The 18,579-nt window shown below is 51.8% G+C and overlaps 1 protein-coding gene across 5 annotated transcripts in view; it reads right to left on the reverse strand.

Annotated features, from left to right (window-relative positions):
- Positions 1-7,118: 7,118 nt before the first annotated feature.
- Positions 7,119-18,579, reverse strand: part of MFN2 (mitofusin 2) — a 30,754-nt gene continuing 19,293 nt past the window's right edge. For all 5 annotated transcript variants that reach the window (XM_066270422.1, XM_066270423.1, XM_066270419.1 and 2 more), the window contains 8 exons: positions 16,248-16,374; positions 15,439-15,543; positions 15,077-15,179; positions 14,392-14,612; positions 13,389-13,544; positions 11,451-11,647; positions 10,457-10,591; positions 7,119-9,189 (listed from right to left, as the gene is read on the reverse strand). In XM_066270422.1, the coding sequence (XP_066126519.1) occupies positions 9,120-9,189; positions 10,457-10,591; positions 11,451-11,647; positions 13,389-13,544; positions 14,392-14,612; positions 15,077-15,179; positions 15,439-15,543; positions 16,248-16,374 (1,114 nt within the window). In that variant the 3' untranslated portion in view covers positions 7,119-9,119. The remainder of the gene's footprint in view (positions 9,190-10,456; positions 10,592-11,450; positions 11,648-13,388; positions 13,545-14,391; positions 14,613-15,076; positions 15,180-15,438; positions 15,544-16,247; positions 16,375-18,579) is intronic.

Genomic DNA, 18,579 nt, shown 5'->3' on the forward strand with positions numbered 1-18,579 from the left:
ACCAATCATGAGCAATGGGAGGGGGCACAGGTAATTATTTATTTTTTTTACAGAGACAGAGGGATAGACAGGGACAGACAGACAGAGAGATGAGAAGCATCAATCATTAGTTTTTCGTTGTGCATTGCTACACCTTAGTTGTTCATTGATTGCTTTCTCATATGTGCCTTGACCGCGGGTCTTCAGCGGACCGAATAACCCCTTGCTGGAACCAGTGACCTTGGGTCCAAGCTGGTGAGCTTTTGCTCAAACCAGGTGAGCCTGCGCTCAAGCTGGTGACCTTGGGGTCTTGAACCTGGGTCCTTCTGCATCCCAGTTCGACACTCCATCCACTGCGCTACCGCCTGGTCGGGCGGGCACAGGTAATTAAATCTTTGTGTCTCATTGCCTGACCTGTGGTGGTGCAGTGGATAAAGCCTCAACCTGGAATGCTGAGGTTGCCGGTTCAAAACCCTGGGCTTGCCTGGTCAAGGCACATATGGGAGTTGATGCTTCCTGCTCCTCCCCCTGTTCTCTCTGTCTCTTTCCAATCTCTCTCTCTCTAATAAAAATGGATAAATAAAAAAAAAACCTTTTTAAAAAAAAAAAAAAAAAATCTTTGTGTCTCACGTTTCAAACCCATCAGGGAATCTTCGCTGCAGGGGAGATGGTCAAAAACCAACGGGGATGGCTGGTGTGGCTAGTAGATGTCAGCCAGCCTCTCTCCTCAGCCACCTAGTACAGGGACAAGGGACCCAAGAACAGGCCAGCCGTGGTGATGGGAGTGAAGAGGCCTGGACTCCTCTCCTGCCGGCTCGTGTAAGTCCTGCCGCTGCTGACGCTGAGCCCTCCATATGCCAATCTCCAAGGGACCGCCAGCCACCCGTGGCAAACGATTATAACAGACCCCCTTCCGCCCTGAAGGGGAGTGATTGATACTTACTGATATGGATACTACTCCAGATATGGGCTTGTCTGACCTGCCTGCCAGCCTTCCCCTGCACCTCCATCTGAGGGCTTCAGGTCACCTGAGAGAGCAACATGGTAACTACATATTGCCTCACACCAAGGGACCCACTTTGGGGACAGTGGGTATCTGACTAAAGGATCCACTGATCTTACCAAAAATCCCAGCACCTAAGTGGCATAGCCTGAAAGGCTTAGCTCTGGGACTGTCCCCTGCATGCAGCTCTGCTCTCCAGGAAGCTGAGGTATGCCACTGTATCCCCTAGGGCTAGACTACACGGGTACAGGAAGCAGAGGGTGGAAATGGAGGCCCTCTCCCCATTACTCCCAGTGACCCACTCATGGACTTTGTGTTTCCTGTCCCTGCAAACACTGGTATTGCCAGGTTGCAGGTTCCAGTGCCCCAGGGGCAAATCTTCAACCAATGGGAAGAGGAGACAGTGGATAAAGTCTTCCTCCTTTTTCCCCACCAAGAAATGGTGCTGAGACTCCTTTCCACGGCTTCTTGGGGTCACAGTCTGTTCATTGTGCAGTCCCATTTGATGGTGGCCACCTCTAAAATGCTTCTTCCTGTTAGCTCTCTCTGCTTCTAACTTTTCTCCCCTCCTCTGGGATTATTCTACAAAATAGAATGAGCATGCAGGAGCCCTCTGCTTGAGGGTCTGCTTTCTGGGGAACATCTTATCTCTTACTATGCCCCACCTCTCTCACTCTGCTCCAGCCACTCTCGTCTCATTTAGTGTCTTAAAGATACTGGGCATGGCCTGACCTGTGGTGGCGCAGTGGGATAAAGCATTGACCTGGAAGTGCTGAGGTCGCCGGTTCAAAACCCTGAGCTTGCCTGGTCAAGGCACATATGGGAGTTGATGCTTCCAGCTCCTCCCTCCCTTCTCTCTCTCTGTCTCTCCCTCTCCTCTCTAAAATGAATAAAAAAAAAAAAAAAAAAAAAAGATACTGGGCATGCTCCCACCTCAGGACCTTTGCACATGCTGATCCCCCTGCCTAGAATGCCCTGCCACAAACATCCACATGGTTTCACTCAAGTCTCTTCAAATGTCTCCTCAATGATACTCTCCCCACGTCCATGCTAGTTACACCCTCCCTCATCCTTCCCTGCCTCATTTAATAGTCCTGACCTTCTGACATGCTATGTCTTTTACTGTGTGGTTTTGCCTGTTGTCTGCCTCCCCCATCTTCCCCTGCCTACTAACATACAAGCTCCATAAAAGCAGGATTTTTTATCCACCTCATTCACTGCTGTACCTCCAATGCTTAGAACCATGGTTATTAAACACATTGTATGTTCTCGAATATTTTGCTGAACTAATAATGAGTTTCCCCTTTGCTACAGAGGAAAAGAGACCACTGGGTTTTTGAAAGGGTTTGGGTTCATGCACAAAAGTGTGGCACGTGGTACTCTCTCAGTAACAGCTGACCGTTCTCATATCAAGCTTAACAGTCTGACTCAGAGAAAAAGAAAACTGTCGGGAAGATAGGGTGAGTTTAGCTGACATCTGTGAGGAGGATCCTGACTTGAAACACAAATATATTCCTGGCTACATACTCTTTGTGATGAAATGTGGACATGGTTGTTGAGGGCCATAAATCCCAGCCTCTCGGATTCCCCAGAACTCTCACTGGAGGGAAGAGGTATGCTGAGAAACCACAGGAATGAGTCTGGCCTTGCCTGGGAATCAAGTGAGGCAACATGGTATAGCCCAGGGGTCAGGAACCTTTTTGGCTGTGAGAGCCATGAATGCCACATATTTTAAAATGTAATTCCATGAGAGCCATACAATGACCCGTGTATGTTATGCATTATCCAATAAAAATTTGGTGCTGTCCCAGAGGACAGCTGTGATTGGCTCCAGCCACCTGCAACCATGAACATGAGCGGTAGGAAATGAATGGATTGTAATACATGAGAATGTTTTATATTTTTAACGTTATTATTTTTTTTATTAAAGATTTGTCTGCGAGCCAGATGCAGCCATCAAAAGAGCCACATCTGGCTCGCGAGCCATAGGTTCCTGACCCCTGGTGTAGACAGTGTCTACTGCCAGCCCTCTTAAGAGTTAACCACCCTGATGTCATACGAAGATTATAAACCCAGAGATTATAGGCTCCATAATCTTCATACGACATCAGGGTGGTTAACTCTTTTGCGGACCGGTGGTTGAAAAACACTGGTGTAGAACACCCTTCTCAGACTACAGGTCATCACCGGGAGTAGCTGGGGAACAACTTAGCAAGTTGCAAACAGCTGCAACTGAACCGCTTTATTTCATTAAATTTTTTTTTTTTGTAATTTTCCGAAGCCAGAAACAGGGGAGGCAGTCAGACAGACTCCCGCATGTGCCCCACTGGGATCCACCCGGCACGCCCACCAGGGGGCGATGCTCTGCCCATCCGGGGCGTTGCTCTGTTACCACCAGAGCCACTCTAGCGCCTGAGGCAGAGGTCACAGAGCCATCCTCAGCGCCCGGGCCATCTTTGCTCCAATGGAGCCTCGGCTGCAGGAGGGGAAGAGAGAGACAGAGAGGAAGGAGAGGGGGAGGGGAGGAGAAGCAGATGGGCGCTTCTCCTGTGTGCCCTGGCTGGGAATCGAACCTGGGACTCCTGCACGCCAGGCCAACGCTCTACCACTGAGCCAACCGGCCAGGGCCTCACTAAATTTTTTTTAGAGAGAAACATCAGCTTGCTATTCCACTTATTTACATGTTCACTGGTTGTTTCTCGTATATGCCCTGACCAGGGATGGAACCCACAACCTTGGTGTATTGGGATGACGCACTCACCAACTGAGCTATTGGACCAAGGCAAACAGCTTCTTCTTCTTCTTCTTTTTTTTTAAAGGATTTTAGAGAGGGGAAAGAGAGAGAAGTGGGGAGGAGCAGGAAGCATCAACTCCCATATGTGCCTTGATCAGGAATGTCCAGGGTTTTGAACCAGCGACCTCAGTGTTCTAGGTTGACTTTCTATCCCACTGTGCCACCAGAAGTCAGGCCAAACAGCTGCTTTTTAAGGAGAAAATACCTGTGGATTGCAGAGTAATGATTAAAAATTTTTTGGTTTCACTTACACCTATCTATATGTGTGTACTGGATCACGACATAAACCTAATTATGGGTCAGGGTAAAAAAATAAGTTTGAAAGCCACTGGGCTTTGGGGGAATTACATCTTGGACTCCATTCCCCCAGGCTCCATCATCCCTCCAGCTGCTGAGATTGGAACACTTGAACGTGTCTCGACCCTTGCACAACCTATAGGGAATGTCCAGTAGCATTTTTTTCTGGCCTCCATTCCTAGAGGGCTGAGAAACGTGTGGACTGTGTTATCAGGACAGGACTCGTTAATTCAGCAAGTACTGACTGAGTTCTGATTCTGTGCCAGGCACTGGTCTCAGATGCTTGGCACACATGCATAAAAAAACCCAGACAGCCCTGGCCGGTTGGCTCAGCGGTAGAGCGTCGGCCTGGTGTGCGGAGGACCCGGGTTCGATCCCCGGCCAGGGCACATAGGAGAAGCGCCCATTTGCTTCTCCACCCCCCCCCCCTTCCTCTCTGCCTCTCTCTTCCCCTCCCGCAGCCAAGGCTCCATTGGAGCAAAGATGGCCCGGGCGCTGGGAATGGCTCCTTGGCCTCTACCCCAGACGCTAGAGTGGCTCTGGTCGCAGCAGAGCGACGCCCCGGAGGGGCAGAGCATCGCCCCCTGGTGGGCAGAGCATCGCCCCTGGTGGGCGTGCCAGGTGGATCCCGGTCGGGCACATGTGGGAGTCTGTCTGACTGTCTCTCCCCGTTTCCAGCTTCAGAAAAATACAAAAAACAAAAAACAAACAAACAAACAAAAAAACCCAGACAACCACTTCAGCCCTTCAGAGCTCCTGTTCTGGAAGGTAGAGGCACATAACAATATATGTCAGGGGATGACTGTTATGAAAGGCATGCACACTACACATGTGGCTTGGGGAGGGGACTCAGAGATGCCACGAACAGGGAAGGAGGGACTTGAAGTAAGGTGGTCCGGGGAGAACTGGGCAATGAGGGAAGATTTCGGCACATTTGGAGATAAAGGAGTTAGCTGTGCTGAGGTCTGGAAGAACAAAGCAGAGGACTGGGTAGGGCCAAGGCCCTCACGGAGCAGCGTGCTGGCTGAGCAGTTTCAAGAAAGTGCAGGAGCCACTGTGGCTGAAGCAGAGGCAGTCGGGGGAAGTGAGGGGCAGTCGGAGGCAGTGCAGACCCCCAAGGGCCACTGCAAGGACTTGGCCTCGTCCCGGGTGGGACAGGGAACCGAAGCAGTGTTTTTTGTTTTGTTTTGTTTTAATTTTATTTATTTATATTTTTTACAGAGACAGAGAGTGAGTCAGGGAGAGGGATAGACAGGGACAGACAGACAGGAATGGAGAGATGAGAAGCATCAATCATTAATTTTTCATTGCGCGTTGCAACACCTTAGTTGTTCATTGATTGCTTTCTCACATGTGCCTTGACCGTGGGCCTTCAGCAGACCGAGTAACCCCTTGCTGGAGGGAGCGACTTTGGGTTCAAGCTGGTGAGCTTTTGCTCAAACCAGATGAGCCCGCGCTTAAGCTGGCGACCTTGGTGTCTCGAACCTGGGTCCTCTGCATCCCAGTCCTACACTCTATCCACTGCGCCATCACCTGGTCAGGTTGGAGCAGTGTTTTGAGCAGAGAAGTAACTTGATCTGAGCTCTATTTTAAAAATCTATGTCAAGGTCACTCTGGCTGCTGCCTGGAACACAAGCACAAGGGGGCTGGGTGGGGGGAGGGGCCGAGTTAGGCGGCAGTAACCTGGGGCAGAGGAGGGACTGTTTGGGGGGAAGGGGGTAAAGTGGCCAGGGCCTGGAAGTATTTTGAAGACAGAAACTGACAGGTTAGATGCAGCTTGTGACGGTGGGGTCTGGGATGATGCCAAGTTTGTAGTCTGGGAAACGGGGAGGGTGAGGCTGCCATCCACTAAGACGGTGGCGGCCTCTGAAAGGGACCATCGGAGCGAGCAGTGGGCAGTGGCACTGCCCAGGGGATAGGGCTGAGGCCAGGGGAACTGACTAGTCAGACCCACAGCCACTGCCGCGGGCCCTTCAAAAAACAAAAAAAGGAAGAAAGAAAGGTCACAACCAAGTTCTCAGAAAGCAAGCCAGGGTGGACTAGTCTGAGTCATGATTTTTAAAGTGAGAAATGAATGGTTTAAAGTTATAGTGAAATCTGTAAAGAAATCACTTTAGATTTCCTGGACCTTAAAGATCGATTACTCCTTTTGTTTTTCTGCGAGTATCAGATTTCGTCCAAGAGTGAGGAGGAACCCAGAGGCAGATGACAGAGGGTACTTCCCCCAAAGTTAAGGTCAGTTGAAAATACTAGCCTGGCCTGACCTGTGGTGGCGCAGTGGATAAAGTGTCGACCTGGAAATGCTGAGGTCGCCGGTTCGAAACCCTGGGCTTGCCTGGTCAAGGCACATATGGGAGTTGATGCTTCCAGCTCCTCCCCCTTCTCTCTCTCTGTCTCTCCTCTCTCTCTCTCTCTCTCTCTCTCTGTCTCTCCTCTCTCTCTCTCTCTCTCCCTCTCCTCTCTAAAATGAATAAATAAAAAAAATTAGAAAATACTAGCCTGCAATTTCATTAACCAATGTCACTCTGATAAATCCAATACAATTTTTTTTTTAATTTTTTAATTCATTTTAGAGAAGAGAGACAGAGAGAAAGAGAAAGAGAGAGAGAGAAAGGGAGGAGGAGCAGGAAGCATCAACTCCCATATGTGCCTTGATGCGGTAAGCCCAGGGTTTTGAACTGGCAACCTCAGCGTTCCAGGTCGATGCTTTTATCCACTGCGCCACCACAGGTCAGCTGCCCCTCACTTTTTTTTCTTTTAATTTTTTTAAAATTCATTTTAGGGAGGAGAGAGAGAGAGAGATGAGAGAAAGACAGAGAGAGAAGGTGGGGAGGAGCTGGAAGCATCAACTCCCATATGTGCCTTGACCAGGCAAGCCCAGGGTTTCGAACCGGCGACCTCAGCATTTCCAGGTCGATGCTTTATCCACTGCGCCACCACAGGTCAGGCCCCCAATACAATATTTTTTAAAAATTACTAGCCTGCAGACTCAAGTTATGTCAAAGGGAGCTTGCAGAAGAAGAAGTCAAATAAGAAAATCTCACAAAGGGTTCCCAACTATTTTTATTTTCCAATATTATCAGCAATGATACAGGAGTAATTCAGGCAAATATATCACCTTAAATACATCAGAGATAAAACTCACTGTGTCAAGCATGTCTCGCACTCCAGGAAATGAACATAAAAACAGAGAACGAAGTCAGCAGCATTAAATTAAAGTGTTTTTGGCCACAATTCTTTTCGAAAGTCTCTCCCTTGGTGGTATGTATTTCATTTTACTTATTGTATAAGATCAAAACTCCATTCATTGCCCAGGGGCTACATTCAAAAAAATTCATCTTTAGTTATACTAAATAATTTTCCCCCCAAAAGCACAAAACTCATGGGAATTGTGTGACGCTGATTCTCCCAGCAGGCTGCGAGGTGACCTCCATCCGGGCCTGCGGGACCCTCGGTGAGTCCGCCCGCCACAGGCCGACTCTGGCCAAGTCCATCGCTTCATTCCCCACGACAGAGGAGACTGAGGGTGTGAAGGACTAGCGGGGACCGGAGGACGCCTGTGTGGCCACCACCAGCAAGCAGAGGCCACCGATTCACATCCCAACGCCGGAGCAGCAGACTTGAAACAGCAGGACGAACCCTAGCCTTCTGCCTGAGCCCTGCCTCTTGCTGGAAGAGGGGCTGCTTGTTTCTAGCATGTTCTCTGACCTGTGCTGCCAAGGCTGTCCCCAAAGGCTGCGTGCCCAGTCAACACACTGAAGACAGGAACCCGCCCCCACTTTAACCAGTAACAATTCCTAAATCAACAATGGAAAACACTTCTCAGTTAACAGGAAGAGGCCACAAGTGTGTCAGTCGGAGGCTCTGGGGGTCGGGAGGGTGAGGCAGGGTCCCAGGGATCCCATACTGTCTCTTGGCCAACAACAGCATCACTAGCACAGGAGGCTTAGTCCAGAAGACGGGTGGCCAAGGGCAGCTTGGGCCAAGCTGGGGGTGGACACATGTCTCTTAGGGGCATGACAGGAATGCAAACAAGCTAGTGGGGTGGGCTCTCAGACCCCATGAGCTCCTCAGAGCGAGGTCAAACGGAGGGCCTGCTCTGTGCCAACTCCACCTTCTCCAGCCATCCTAAAGGGGCCTGCTCCCCTCAGCCTGCCACCAACGTCCCCTTCTTTCCACCATCTTTCCTTCAACAACATCCTTTAACGACCTGGACCAAACCATCTTTCACAAACAACAAAACCAGACTACGAAGGCCAAGGACCAAAACTAGAACAAGGGACACTGAAGAGCAGGGAGTCACATCCCTCCTTGTCACGGTCACAGCCGCCCCCTCCAATAGCACAGGCACTAGGAGGGGGCAACCCCCCCCCAACACCAGCTCCTTGAAGTATCTTTCCTCCCCTCAGTGGCACAGGCCCCGCCTCACCTGAAACCCAAGGCGTCCCTGGGCCCCACCACCAACACATGTCTGAAGGGCTCTGCATCTTCAAGCCAAGAAAGCTGAAGGACTGAACTGACCAAGCCACACATCCTTCTGGGACAGCCTCCCGACAGTGCAATCGAGGAAGACACCCAGCCACCCCCTAAGGTGGCCTCGTCTGCAGATGTGCCAGGCCCAGGGGGCACAGGTGTGCACGGGTCAGCATCAGTGACGGCTGAGGAGGGGGTGTGCCTGGCTGAAAGCTCCCAGCGGGCATTCTGTGATGCTGGGAGGTCCCAGGACCTTGGCAGGCACTCCAATGATGCTCAATCAAGTGACCTTGACAAAGCAGAGAGGAGACTCGACTTAACTCCTTGGTGCCATGCTGTCCATGGTTGTCGTTTAAAAAGTCTCCTGGGAGGGGTGTGAGCCTGAACATCTCCCTGCAGCAGCAGGTGGCGGAGGGGCACATAACTAGTGCTGGAGGGCTCAAAACAGTATGTGACACAGGCTTCATTCTCACGGTGGTGGCCACAGACAGGAGCAGCGCGCAGCCCTGGTGGCGGCCCTGCGCGGCCAGCAGCGCCGCCCTTTCCCACGCAGGCTCCGCTCCGGACTGCCCACTATCTGCTGGGCTGCAGGTACTGGTGCATGAACATGTTGAGCTCACTGTCCATCCAACCACCTTTATTCCTGCAGAGAAAGAGCGATTTTGCAGTGTAACGGCTGATAAAAGTTAACATCAGCATGACATGACAAGCCTTGTTCCTGGCATAACCCCCTCTGACCACCCCCTCCTACACAAGAGGAAAACGAGGCCCAGAGAAGCGCAAGAGCTTCCTGCAGGCCCTCTGACACACAAGCTGTGTCTGCGACATCCTGGGACTGACAGCAAGTCCCTGCGCTGGCAGGACTCAGTTTTCCTGCCTGTCCTGTTCCAAGTTCACCCTGTCCTCATGGCTAACAAGCAGCAGACACTACCCTAGAAAATGACAACCCGGGTGGTGGGTGGGGAGCGCACATGGGCACAGGCGGGGAAGGGGAAGTCCGCCTCCCTGGGGCTGGGGCCCATGCCCAGTGATGCGGCTCCCTTGGGTACTGCCGTCAGGGCGGGGACAGGAAGCACGGGGTCCCCGTGAGCCGATGTTATCTCCACGAGCGGGCCCAGGCCTTCTGCGAGTACACTCACATGCAGCTCTGTGGCTGAGTCATGAACTCTTACTCCATTTTACACACGAAAACAATGAGACACAGGAAAGCTCCACGATCTGCCTGAACACGAATGTCTGGACCAGAACCCCAGATCTTCTCAGATCAATACTCTCCACTATAGTTTCGTTCGACAGAGACCCACACAGATCTGGGTTCCAGTCTGAGTCCTGCCAGTTACCTGCTACCTAACCAGCTTCCCTGTGGGTAAAAGTGCTGATAGGCCCCCTTTCCTGAGCTCAGAGGGAACTGGAGTAAAAGGTGTCTGGTGGGCCCAGCCTGGTGTCCCCAGCACACAGCAGACAACGAAGACTGTCAGCACGCAAGGTCAGGGGACTGGGGCCAAGCACACGTCATTCTCCTACTCCTGGCCCGACCGGTTACTGACGTCCAGTTAGCTAACCTACGCAGGCCCCGCCTCCTTTCCTTCCTGTAAAATGGAAATGATGATGCGACCCTGAGGATTGGGGAAGGTTGAGTGGGACAGCTGGGGTCCAGTGCCTGAGATGTTGTAGTTTTCAGAAGGTGCCACTGAGCTGTGACCTCAAGGTCCCATACCGCTTGGCTCCTCTGCTGCCACTGTGGCCATGACAGTGAGCACCTGGGTGGCACCGCACCTGGCACCAAGTAGGTGCACAGCAGACGTCTAACACAGGAGCAAGCTAAGTCCCCACTAGAGATGTGTGTCCACGGCTGGGCCAGAGACACGCAGCTGAGCGACCAGTGCACCTACGCCGCCCACCAAGCTTACCTGAGCAGTTTTGCTTTGCTCTGAAGGGAATCGAGAACCTGAATTTTCTGGTTCATAGCAGCAATTTCCTGCTCCAGGTTATCCCGGGTGATGTCAACTTGCTGGCACAAATGAGCAAAAGTCCCAGATAGCTCCCTGGGGAGGAGAGAGTCAGGATCAATCCAGCATTGTGGCTGTTCTGCAGAACACGACCGGTGGCTTAGTCCAATGCCCCCAGAGCAGGGCCATCACCTGCTGGTGGCTCTGCCCTGCACCAGTTCTGGTTTGCCAGAGTCCTCCCCATCCCACGCTGAGACCGTGCACATCACAACCAGCCACACACTCAGCATCGCCATAAGGTGAGTGCCAGGAGCACAGGCAGGAAGCTCCAGCTTGGGCACAAGAGACTAGGGACGTGCCGCTGTTATTAGCCCGTTAATCATCTATGCTAATCATCTCTGCTGTTAATCAGCCAAATGACAGGGGACAAGGAACTTTTCTTCAAATATCTATTTTTTCATTTTGAAAAAGGCAAATGCCAAAAAAAATGTCTACCTCTAACGAGTTGGAGGAGAAAATGCCAAGCAAAGTGCCTGACACACAGCAGCCAGCACCACCCCACCGGCCCTTTCCCACCAACCCGACATAGCAGCTGGCACCCCCTCCCCCACCGACACAACACGTGCCACGAAGAACAGGCGGTGCCTTAGAATTTGAAAGCTACATTCACAACGCAAGTCCCTCAGGGCAACCTTTAAAGAACCGTGTAAATAATGTCTCTCATCTTCCCGTGTCCCTCCTTGGGGACCAGACTCCTATTTAGTCCCAGCCCAGCCCGTAGATGCCTCTGGAGATGCTGCTCCCCATCCCTGGCCTCAAGTCAGCACCACACAGCTGCAGTCAGGGTCTGATAATGCTCAAGACCCAGTGGCTTCCAGGCCCAGGTTCGAAGGGAACCCAGAGGGAAGCCCTCCGCCCCAGGAGCCGGCACTGCCCTCCGGGGGCCGCCACTCACTGCTGCACTTGGTGGCTGCAGTTGGAGCCCGTGTAGCTGATGATGAGCTGCAGCTTCTCGCTGGCATACTCCACAAACTGGCGCTTGAAGGCCCGCTCCTTGGCCTTGGTGGTCCAGGTCAGACGCTCGTAGACGTACAGGAGGCCATAGAGCCCAAAGGACAGGGCAATGAGCCGCCAGCCCACCGCCTTCCACACCTGTAGACACAGCAGTCAGCCCACGTAGCCTCTGCTGGCCTGACGCCCTGCCTCTCGGCCTGACCCTGCGAGGACTTTCCCAAGAGCCCCATCAAGGAGCCTTTGTGCTTCGACTCAGAAGCCCTCTTCCAATGTCTCCTTTAATCCCACTGAGGCTCAAAGAGCAGGGAGCTGCTGCTATAGTTTTAAATGAGGGAAACTTAGTGTTTGCACATGTGATCTGTGCAAAGCAGGAGGTAGGGGTGTTAGGGCCAGAAGCACTGATCCAGGCACAGAGAATTCTTAACAATCAATGTCCTGATGACACATGTCGGGTTCCATACATCATCCCTCAGATGGCTTCTTTTGGCCTGGTTTGTAATACTCTGCTTCAAGGCAGTGGCACAGTGGACAGAGCGTCGGACTGGGATGCAGAGGACCCAGGTTCAAAATCCCGAGGTTGCCGGCTTGAGCACAGGCTCATCAGCTTTAGTGCAGGGTCGCTGGCTTGAGCGTGGGATCATAGACATGACCACATGGTGGCTGGCTTGAAGCCCAAGGTCACTGGCTTGAGCAAGGGGTCCCTCACTCTGCTGTAGCACCCTGGTCACGGCACATATAAGAAAGCAATCAATGAACAACTAAGGAGACTAAGGAGCTGCAACGAAGAACTGATGCTTCTCATCTCTCTCCCTTCCTGCCTGCCTGTCCCTATCTGTCCCTCTCTCTGTCACACACACACACACACACACACACACACACACACACACGGGCACTGGACTTGGAGCCAGACACTGAGGCTCCAGCGCTGCCTGCCATCTTGGCTGCATGGCCCTGGGCACGCTTCTGTACACCTGTTTCCTCACAAAACCAGCCCAGTGGACTTCACCTGAGTCACAGAATTGTGTGGGTAAAACAAGATACCATAAAAGGGCAGCATGACCATCAAGTGACAGCGTCTCAGCTAGTGACCCTCTGCCAGGTCACCTCTGGGAGAGAAGAACCAGAGCACATGCCTTCTGCAGACCAGGAGGGAGAGGGGCCCCAGCTCTGCCTCACCCTCATCTTACAAGCTGAGAATGCAATTTTGTCACACTCTGCCACCTCCTCTACCAATCAGATATCCGTGGTAGAGAGAACTGGCCCACATCACCAAGAAAATTCAAGATATGTTATCCTGGCTGCAGTCTCTTGGATCAGGAAGTATGGACTACTCCAGTTATCAAGAAGGCAGCAATTTCAGCCCTTAGGGTGGAACAAAAAGGGTCATAAAACCAGGAGAGACAAGGGTTCGAGGCCAGGCTTGGCCTCTTTTGTCTTAAACACTTTCAAGTTCTTCCTACAAATGAGAAACTCCTGGTCACGCCCACCTCTCTAGAACCCAGGCCTGCCGATTTCTCAGGTCACTTCCCCACCCACCATGGCGTCAGACCCTGCAGGGGAAAGAACATGGTCTCAGAGTCAGACAGGGCCAGAGCTCAGATCCTAGCTGTCTCTTTGGCAAGGCACCCACTGACCTTCCTCATCCGTCAAGGGTGAGGGGCTATCTAAATGTCAGCTATCTAAATGTCAGCTGAGCAAGAAAAGTAAATCAACCCTTATGTTCAAGGGCTGAGGCTGCACAGCTCCTGCAGCTCGGGGATGAGAACAGTCACTGAGGCGGGTGGAAACGTACTGCCAATGCAGGGACCGCAGAACTGTGCCCGCAGTCTCCAGGCACCTCCCTCCACCTCCCCTTTCCCGAGCAGGGTTTGCCACTGACCACTCCTCCAACAACCAGAATGCCCATGGATGTTCTGGATGTCAGGGAAGCCAGGCCGGTGACCATGGAGACCATGAGTTCTTCTTGGGTGAGGGAGCCCTGTGGCAGGGGGGGCATGCTGGGGTTGGCTGGCGTCAGGGGCACGGGACGTTGCACCTGAAGAGAGAAACAGGAGAGGGGTAAGAAAAGTGTGCTCATTCAACAGAACCGTCCATGCCCTCGAGGGCCAGGGGTCCTAAAACAGGAACAGAGGCCAAACGGGGGAAAAAGAGCTTCACAAGTTGCAAAGAGGATTTCAGCTTCATAACAGTCCTGTCAGTCCAAAGGGGAGCACTATGGGGTACCCCAAAATACGAGCAGCGGACACTCAGCAATGCGGCAGTACCCCAAAGTGTGGGACACGTGCCAAGAGCACTGTGTGCAGTAACTGAAGTGGTATACTGAAAGGCGGTGGAAAACCTGCTTTTTATTATTATTATTATTATTATTATTATTATTGATTTTAGCGAGAGAGGAAGGGGGAGAGAGAGAGAGAGAAACATTGATCTGTTCCTGTATGAGCCCTGACCCGGGATCAAACCAGCAACCATTGTGTGCCTCAGGACGATGTTCTAACCAACTGAGTTATCTGGCCAGGGCGTAAAAACTAAATTTTAAAATGGCATAGAGATATTTTATGCCATCTAGATTTAAGTTATATATTATTATAAAAGTTACTTAAAAGTACTTACTCTAAAATAACTTAATAGCACTAATAGTTACTTAAATGTACATTATAAAAAATACAGCTAGCATTTATAATTTCACAAATATTAGTGCCTAGGATAAGGCTAGCTTGATTTGTGACAAAAACCTTGACCATGGTGTCATGTGGCAGCACGTGCGCAGGGGAGTAACCATGGCTGTTGACCTCAGGGAGCCCCTTCCGGAAGAGGCCATGTGTCTGGAGGGAGGGGTACAGGCCCATCCCCCGTGCTGCCTGAGGGTAAGGGGTTGCGCTTGCCTGGTCGCTGTAGCCCATCAAGGCCCGGCGGCTGTTCTTGGGGCCCAGGAACCTATTCACCAGCATGGTCCACCCCAGAGAAAAATGGAACTCGATGTCCTCCTGAAAGTCAGCACACAGCTTGTCACAGTTCAGGTCGTAGCTGAGGGAGAAGCACTGCCGAGGGACCAGCACATCAATCTGACTCCGCATAGACGCGGGGAGGAGGGGCTTCAACCCATCTGTCAGGAAGAGAGTGGGGGACGCAGCTCAGCGCTGCCGGGCCGAACCTCAGAGCAGGAGCAGAGCTGGCTGCGGCCATGGCCCCTGACGGCTCTGGATTCTCAGGAAGAGAACTCAGGCCGGCAGAGAGCCTGCGGGGCCAGGAGGGCCGCACCCAGGGTAGGCAGGCAGGCCAGCTCTTCAGGGGATGCAGACCTGGGCTCCACCCCGCTAACATTTAGGCCTCATGTGGACTAAAGAGCAGACCAAACTCTCAGCGCGAACAGCCCCACGTGGTAACACCAGATGGCTCTGGAGTTTACGTGTGAAATAAACCCATGACGTCACCCAGAACCTGAAGGTATCGAGTTGACTCATCATAAAAGGTGACAGATAAGGAAAGGTCATTATTCCTGCAGCCCGGCCTCTGAAGCTGAGCTCTGGCAGCCCAGAGCGTAGGTCCCGAGTTCCCCAGCACACTGACCTATCATCTCCTGCTGCATGGTCTGCAGGGAGCTGGTGATGGATGTGGAGCAGCGGTCCGACATATTGCGGCCCAGTCCTTCTTCTATATGGCGGTGCAGTTCCTGCAATCAGAGACAAGCTGAGGAAAGCAGCAGCCCCAGAACCTCCTTCTGGGGAGCCAAGGACAAGGAGATCTGTGGTGAGCAGCCCATGCTCACCAGGTGACATCGAAGAGCTGAGGGAGGCCCGGGTCTTGTCCCCCTGGCTGAGGGGCCGGACATATACCGGCAGGGGCTGAATCACTGTCTGCTTAGAGACTGCACCCAGCAGCCAAAGGAATGAGGGGGTGCTTCACTACAGCCCTGCTGCTCAATGACTCACATTCTTGTAAACCTTGAGGACGACTGGAGAAGGGTGGAAGTCCATCTGGTACTCGTCCACTAGCACAGAGAGGCGCCGGATCTCCTCAGCCATCGCTGTCGACACCTGCAGAAGGGAGTGTGCAGGTGTCACCGAAGACTGTGGTTCAGATGGGCGGTGCTAGGACAGCTCTACCTGATTCTATACAGCAGTGGTCCCCAACCCCCAGGCCGTGGACCGGTACCAGTCCGTGAGCCATTAAGTACCAGTCCGCAGAGAAAGAATAAATAACTTACGTTATTTCTGTTTTATTCATATTTAAGTCTGGACAATGTTTTATTTTTTTTTAAATGACCAGATTCCCTCTGTTATATCCATCTAAGACTCACTCTTGACGCTTGTCTTAGTCATGTGATACATTTATCCGTCCCACCCTAAAGGCCAGTCTGTGAAAATATTTTCTTACATTAAACCAGTCCGTGGCCCAAAAAAGGTTGGGGACCACTGCTATACAGCATATACCTTTCCCCCAAGCCAGCTGCTTCCCCGGCTCATCCGTGGGATTACAGCCTTTGAGGTAGAAAGACGTCAGAGACTGGCTGACCAAATGCTCGTATAAGATCCGGCGAAGGGGCTCCAGGAGGGGGACTTGCCCAGGGTCACCCAGTGGAACAGTGAACCCGGAAGGGTCTGTATTCTTGAATCAGGGCCACAGGTTCCTTCTGGAAGGCTGGGAAGCTCCCTGAGATGGGGAGGTCCACTTCTCCACTTTCCCAGCACCCTGGACTCGAGTCCAAAGCTCCCCGGGATGCCTCCTCCCCGTTTCTCACCTGCCTTTCGACTTCCTCCGTAATCTGCTTAATTCGAAGTTTGTAGTCTTGGGCCAAGAGCTCCAGCTGTTTGTCAATAAACCTCAGTCGATCCTGCCGCTCCTCACGCATTTCCAGGCAATAAACCCTGAAAGAGAGCGCTGGGCTGGTTACAGGAACACTCGACTAAATGGAGGAGCAGAGGGGACGCCGGACGCCTGCGTGGGCCCCAGCAGTGGTCTGGCTGCAGCGAGGACAGGGCCAGGGCACTTTCACCCACATGCCCAGGTATGAAGGAGAGATGGCGCCAACCCCTCACTCGGATCTTCCATCTGGAAGATGTGGTGGTGACAGCAGAGGATAGGCCTCGGGGGGTTCAGAACAAGTTCTGCCAATTAACACAGGAAAAAGGTGCTCAAGGGCCCAGGTAGGCGGGGAAACAAGAGACTATTCTCTAAGGAAGCCTGGCAAGGTTCAGCCAGAAGTAATGTGAGGGTCAGGAGACGGGAGCTCCAGCACACCCTGCTGGTGAGACTAGAATGGATGTAGATGGTTCAGAAAGCAACAAAGCAAAACTGGATAAGACTGGAAACACACATACCCCCAACAAACAGTTCCCCCAACAAACAGTTCCACCTCCAGGAATGAATGCCAGACAGGTGTATACAGATGTTCCAGGGGACACATACACTGCTGTCCACCACTGCAAGGTTTACAGTAGCGAAAGAAAAAAAGAACCTGCCTGGCCTGTGGTGGCTCAGCGGATAAAGAGTAGACCTGGGGCCCTGGCCGATTGGCTCAGTGGTAGAGCGTCGGCCTGGCGTGCAGGAGTCCCAGGTTCGATTCCCGGCCAGGGCACACAGGAGGGGCGCCCATCTGCTTCTCCACCCCTCCCCCTCTCCTTCTTCTCTGTCTCTCTCTTCCCCTCCCGTAACCGAGGCTCCATTGGAGCAAAGCTGGCCTGGGCGCTGGGGATGGCTCCACGGCCTCTGCCTCAGGCACTAGAATGGCTCTGGTCGCAACAGAGCAATGCCCCAGATGGGCAGAGCATCACCATCTGGTGGGCATGCCAGGTGGATACCGGTCGGGTGCATGCAAGAGTCTGTTTGACTGCCTCCTCGTTTCCAACTTCAGAAAAATACAAAAAATACAAAAAAAAAGTCAACCTGGAATGCTGAGGCCACTGGTTTGAAACCCTGGGCTTGCCCGGTCAAGGCACATATGACAAACGATCAACAAACAACCAAAGTGAAGCAACTATGAGATACTTCTTGCTCCCCTATCCACTTTCTCTCCTCTCTCTGTAAAACCAATAAATAGCCTGACCAGGTGGTGGCGCAGTGGTTAGAGCATCGGACCGGTATGTGGAAGACCCAGGTTCGAGACCCGGTGGTCGCCAGCTTGAGCGTGAGCTCATATGGTCTGAGCAAAAATTCACCAGCTTGGACCCAAGGTCGCTGGCTGGAGCAAGGGGTTACTCGGTCTGCTGAAGGCCCGTGGTCAAGGCACATATGAGAAAGCAATCAATGAACAACTAAGGTATCGCAACGCGCAACAAAAAAAACTAATGATTGATGCTTCTCATCTCTCTCCATTCCTGTCTGCCCCTATCTATCACTCTCTCTGAATCTCTCTGTCTCTGTAAAAAAAAAAAAAAACAAACAAAAAACAAACCAATAAATAAAAATCTTAATAAAAAAACACATAAAAATCAGTCAATGGAAAAATGAGGTATTTACAATTCACAGTGGAATACTCTGTAGCAGTTAACAGCCACAGGCTCCAAATCCCCGCACCCCGAAGGTGAAGGGCAGGGACGGCTGGAAGTGACAGGAAGCCAGGTGCAGTGACACGCAGAACGACACTGCAGCTGTGCACTCAGAGCATACGCAAAGCCCTATGACACGTTCCTCAGGAGTTATGAAAAGAGTCCTTTTTAAATGGATGACGACAGGACTACACACCTAATTCACGATCCCGGCTGCCTCTGAGGAGTGAGCAGAGCGACACTGGGTCAAGGGGCTGAAGAATCAAAGGTAGTGAACACTTCTGCTGTGCTTTAACTTAAAAACAGCATAGCGTGGACACTGACGGTCAATGCTGTGGGGTGAAAGCAAGGTGTTTTTATCTTATTCTCTTTACTTCCCTATGTTTTATTTTAATAGACTTTTAAAAAATGTATTGATTTTAGAGACAGAGAGGAAAAGAGAGAAACACTGATTTGTTGTTCCACTTGATTATGCATTCGCTGGTTGATTCCTGTATATACCCTGAACAGGAATTGAATCCACAACCTTGGTGGATTGGAATGATGCTCTAACCAACTGAGTACCCAGCCAGGGTATATTTACTA

This window comes from Saccopteryx bilineata, chromosome 3, assembly GCF_036850765.1.
Source record: "Saccopteryx bilineata isolate mSacBil1 chromosome 3, mSacBil1_pri_phased_curated, whole genome shotgun sequence".
Classification (NCBI taxonomy): Eukaryota; Metazoa; Chordata; class Mammalia; order Chiroptera; family Emballonuridae; genus Saccopteryx; species Saccopteryx bilineata.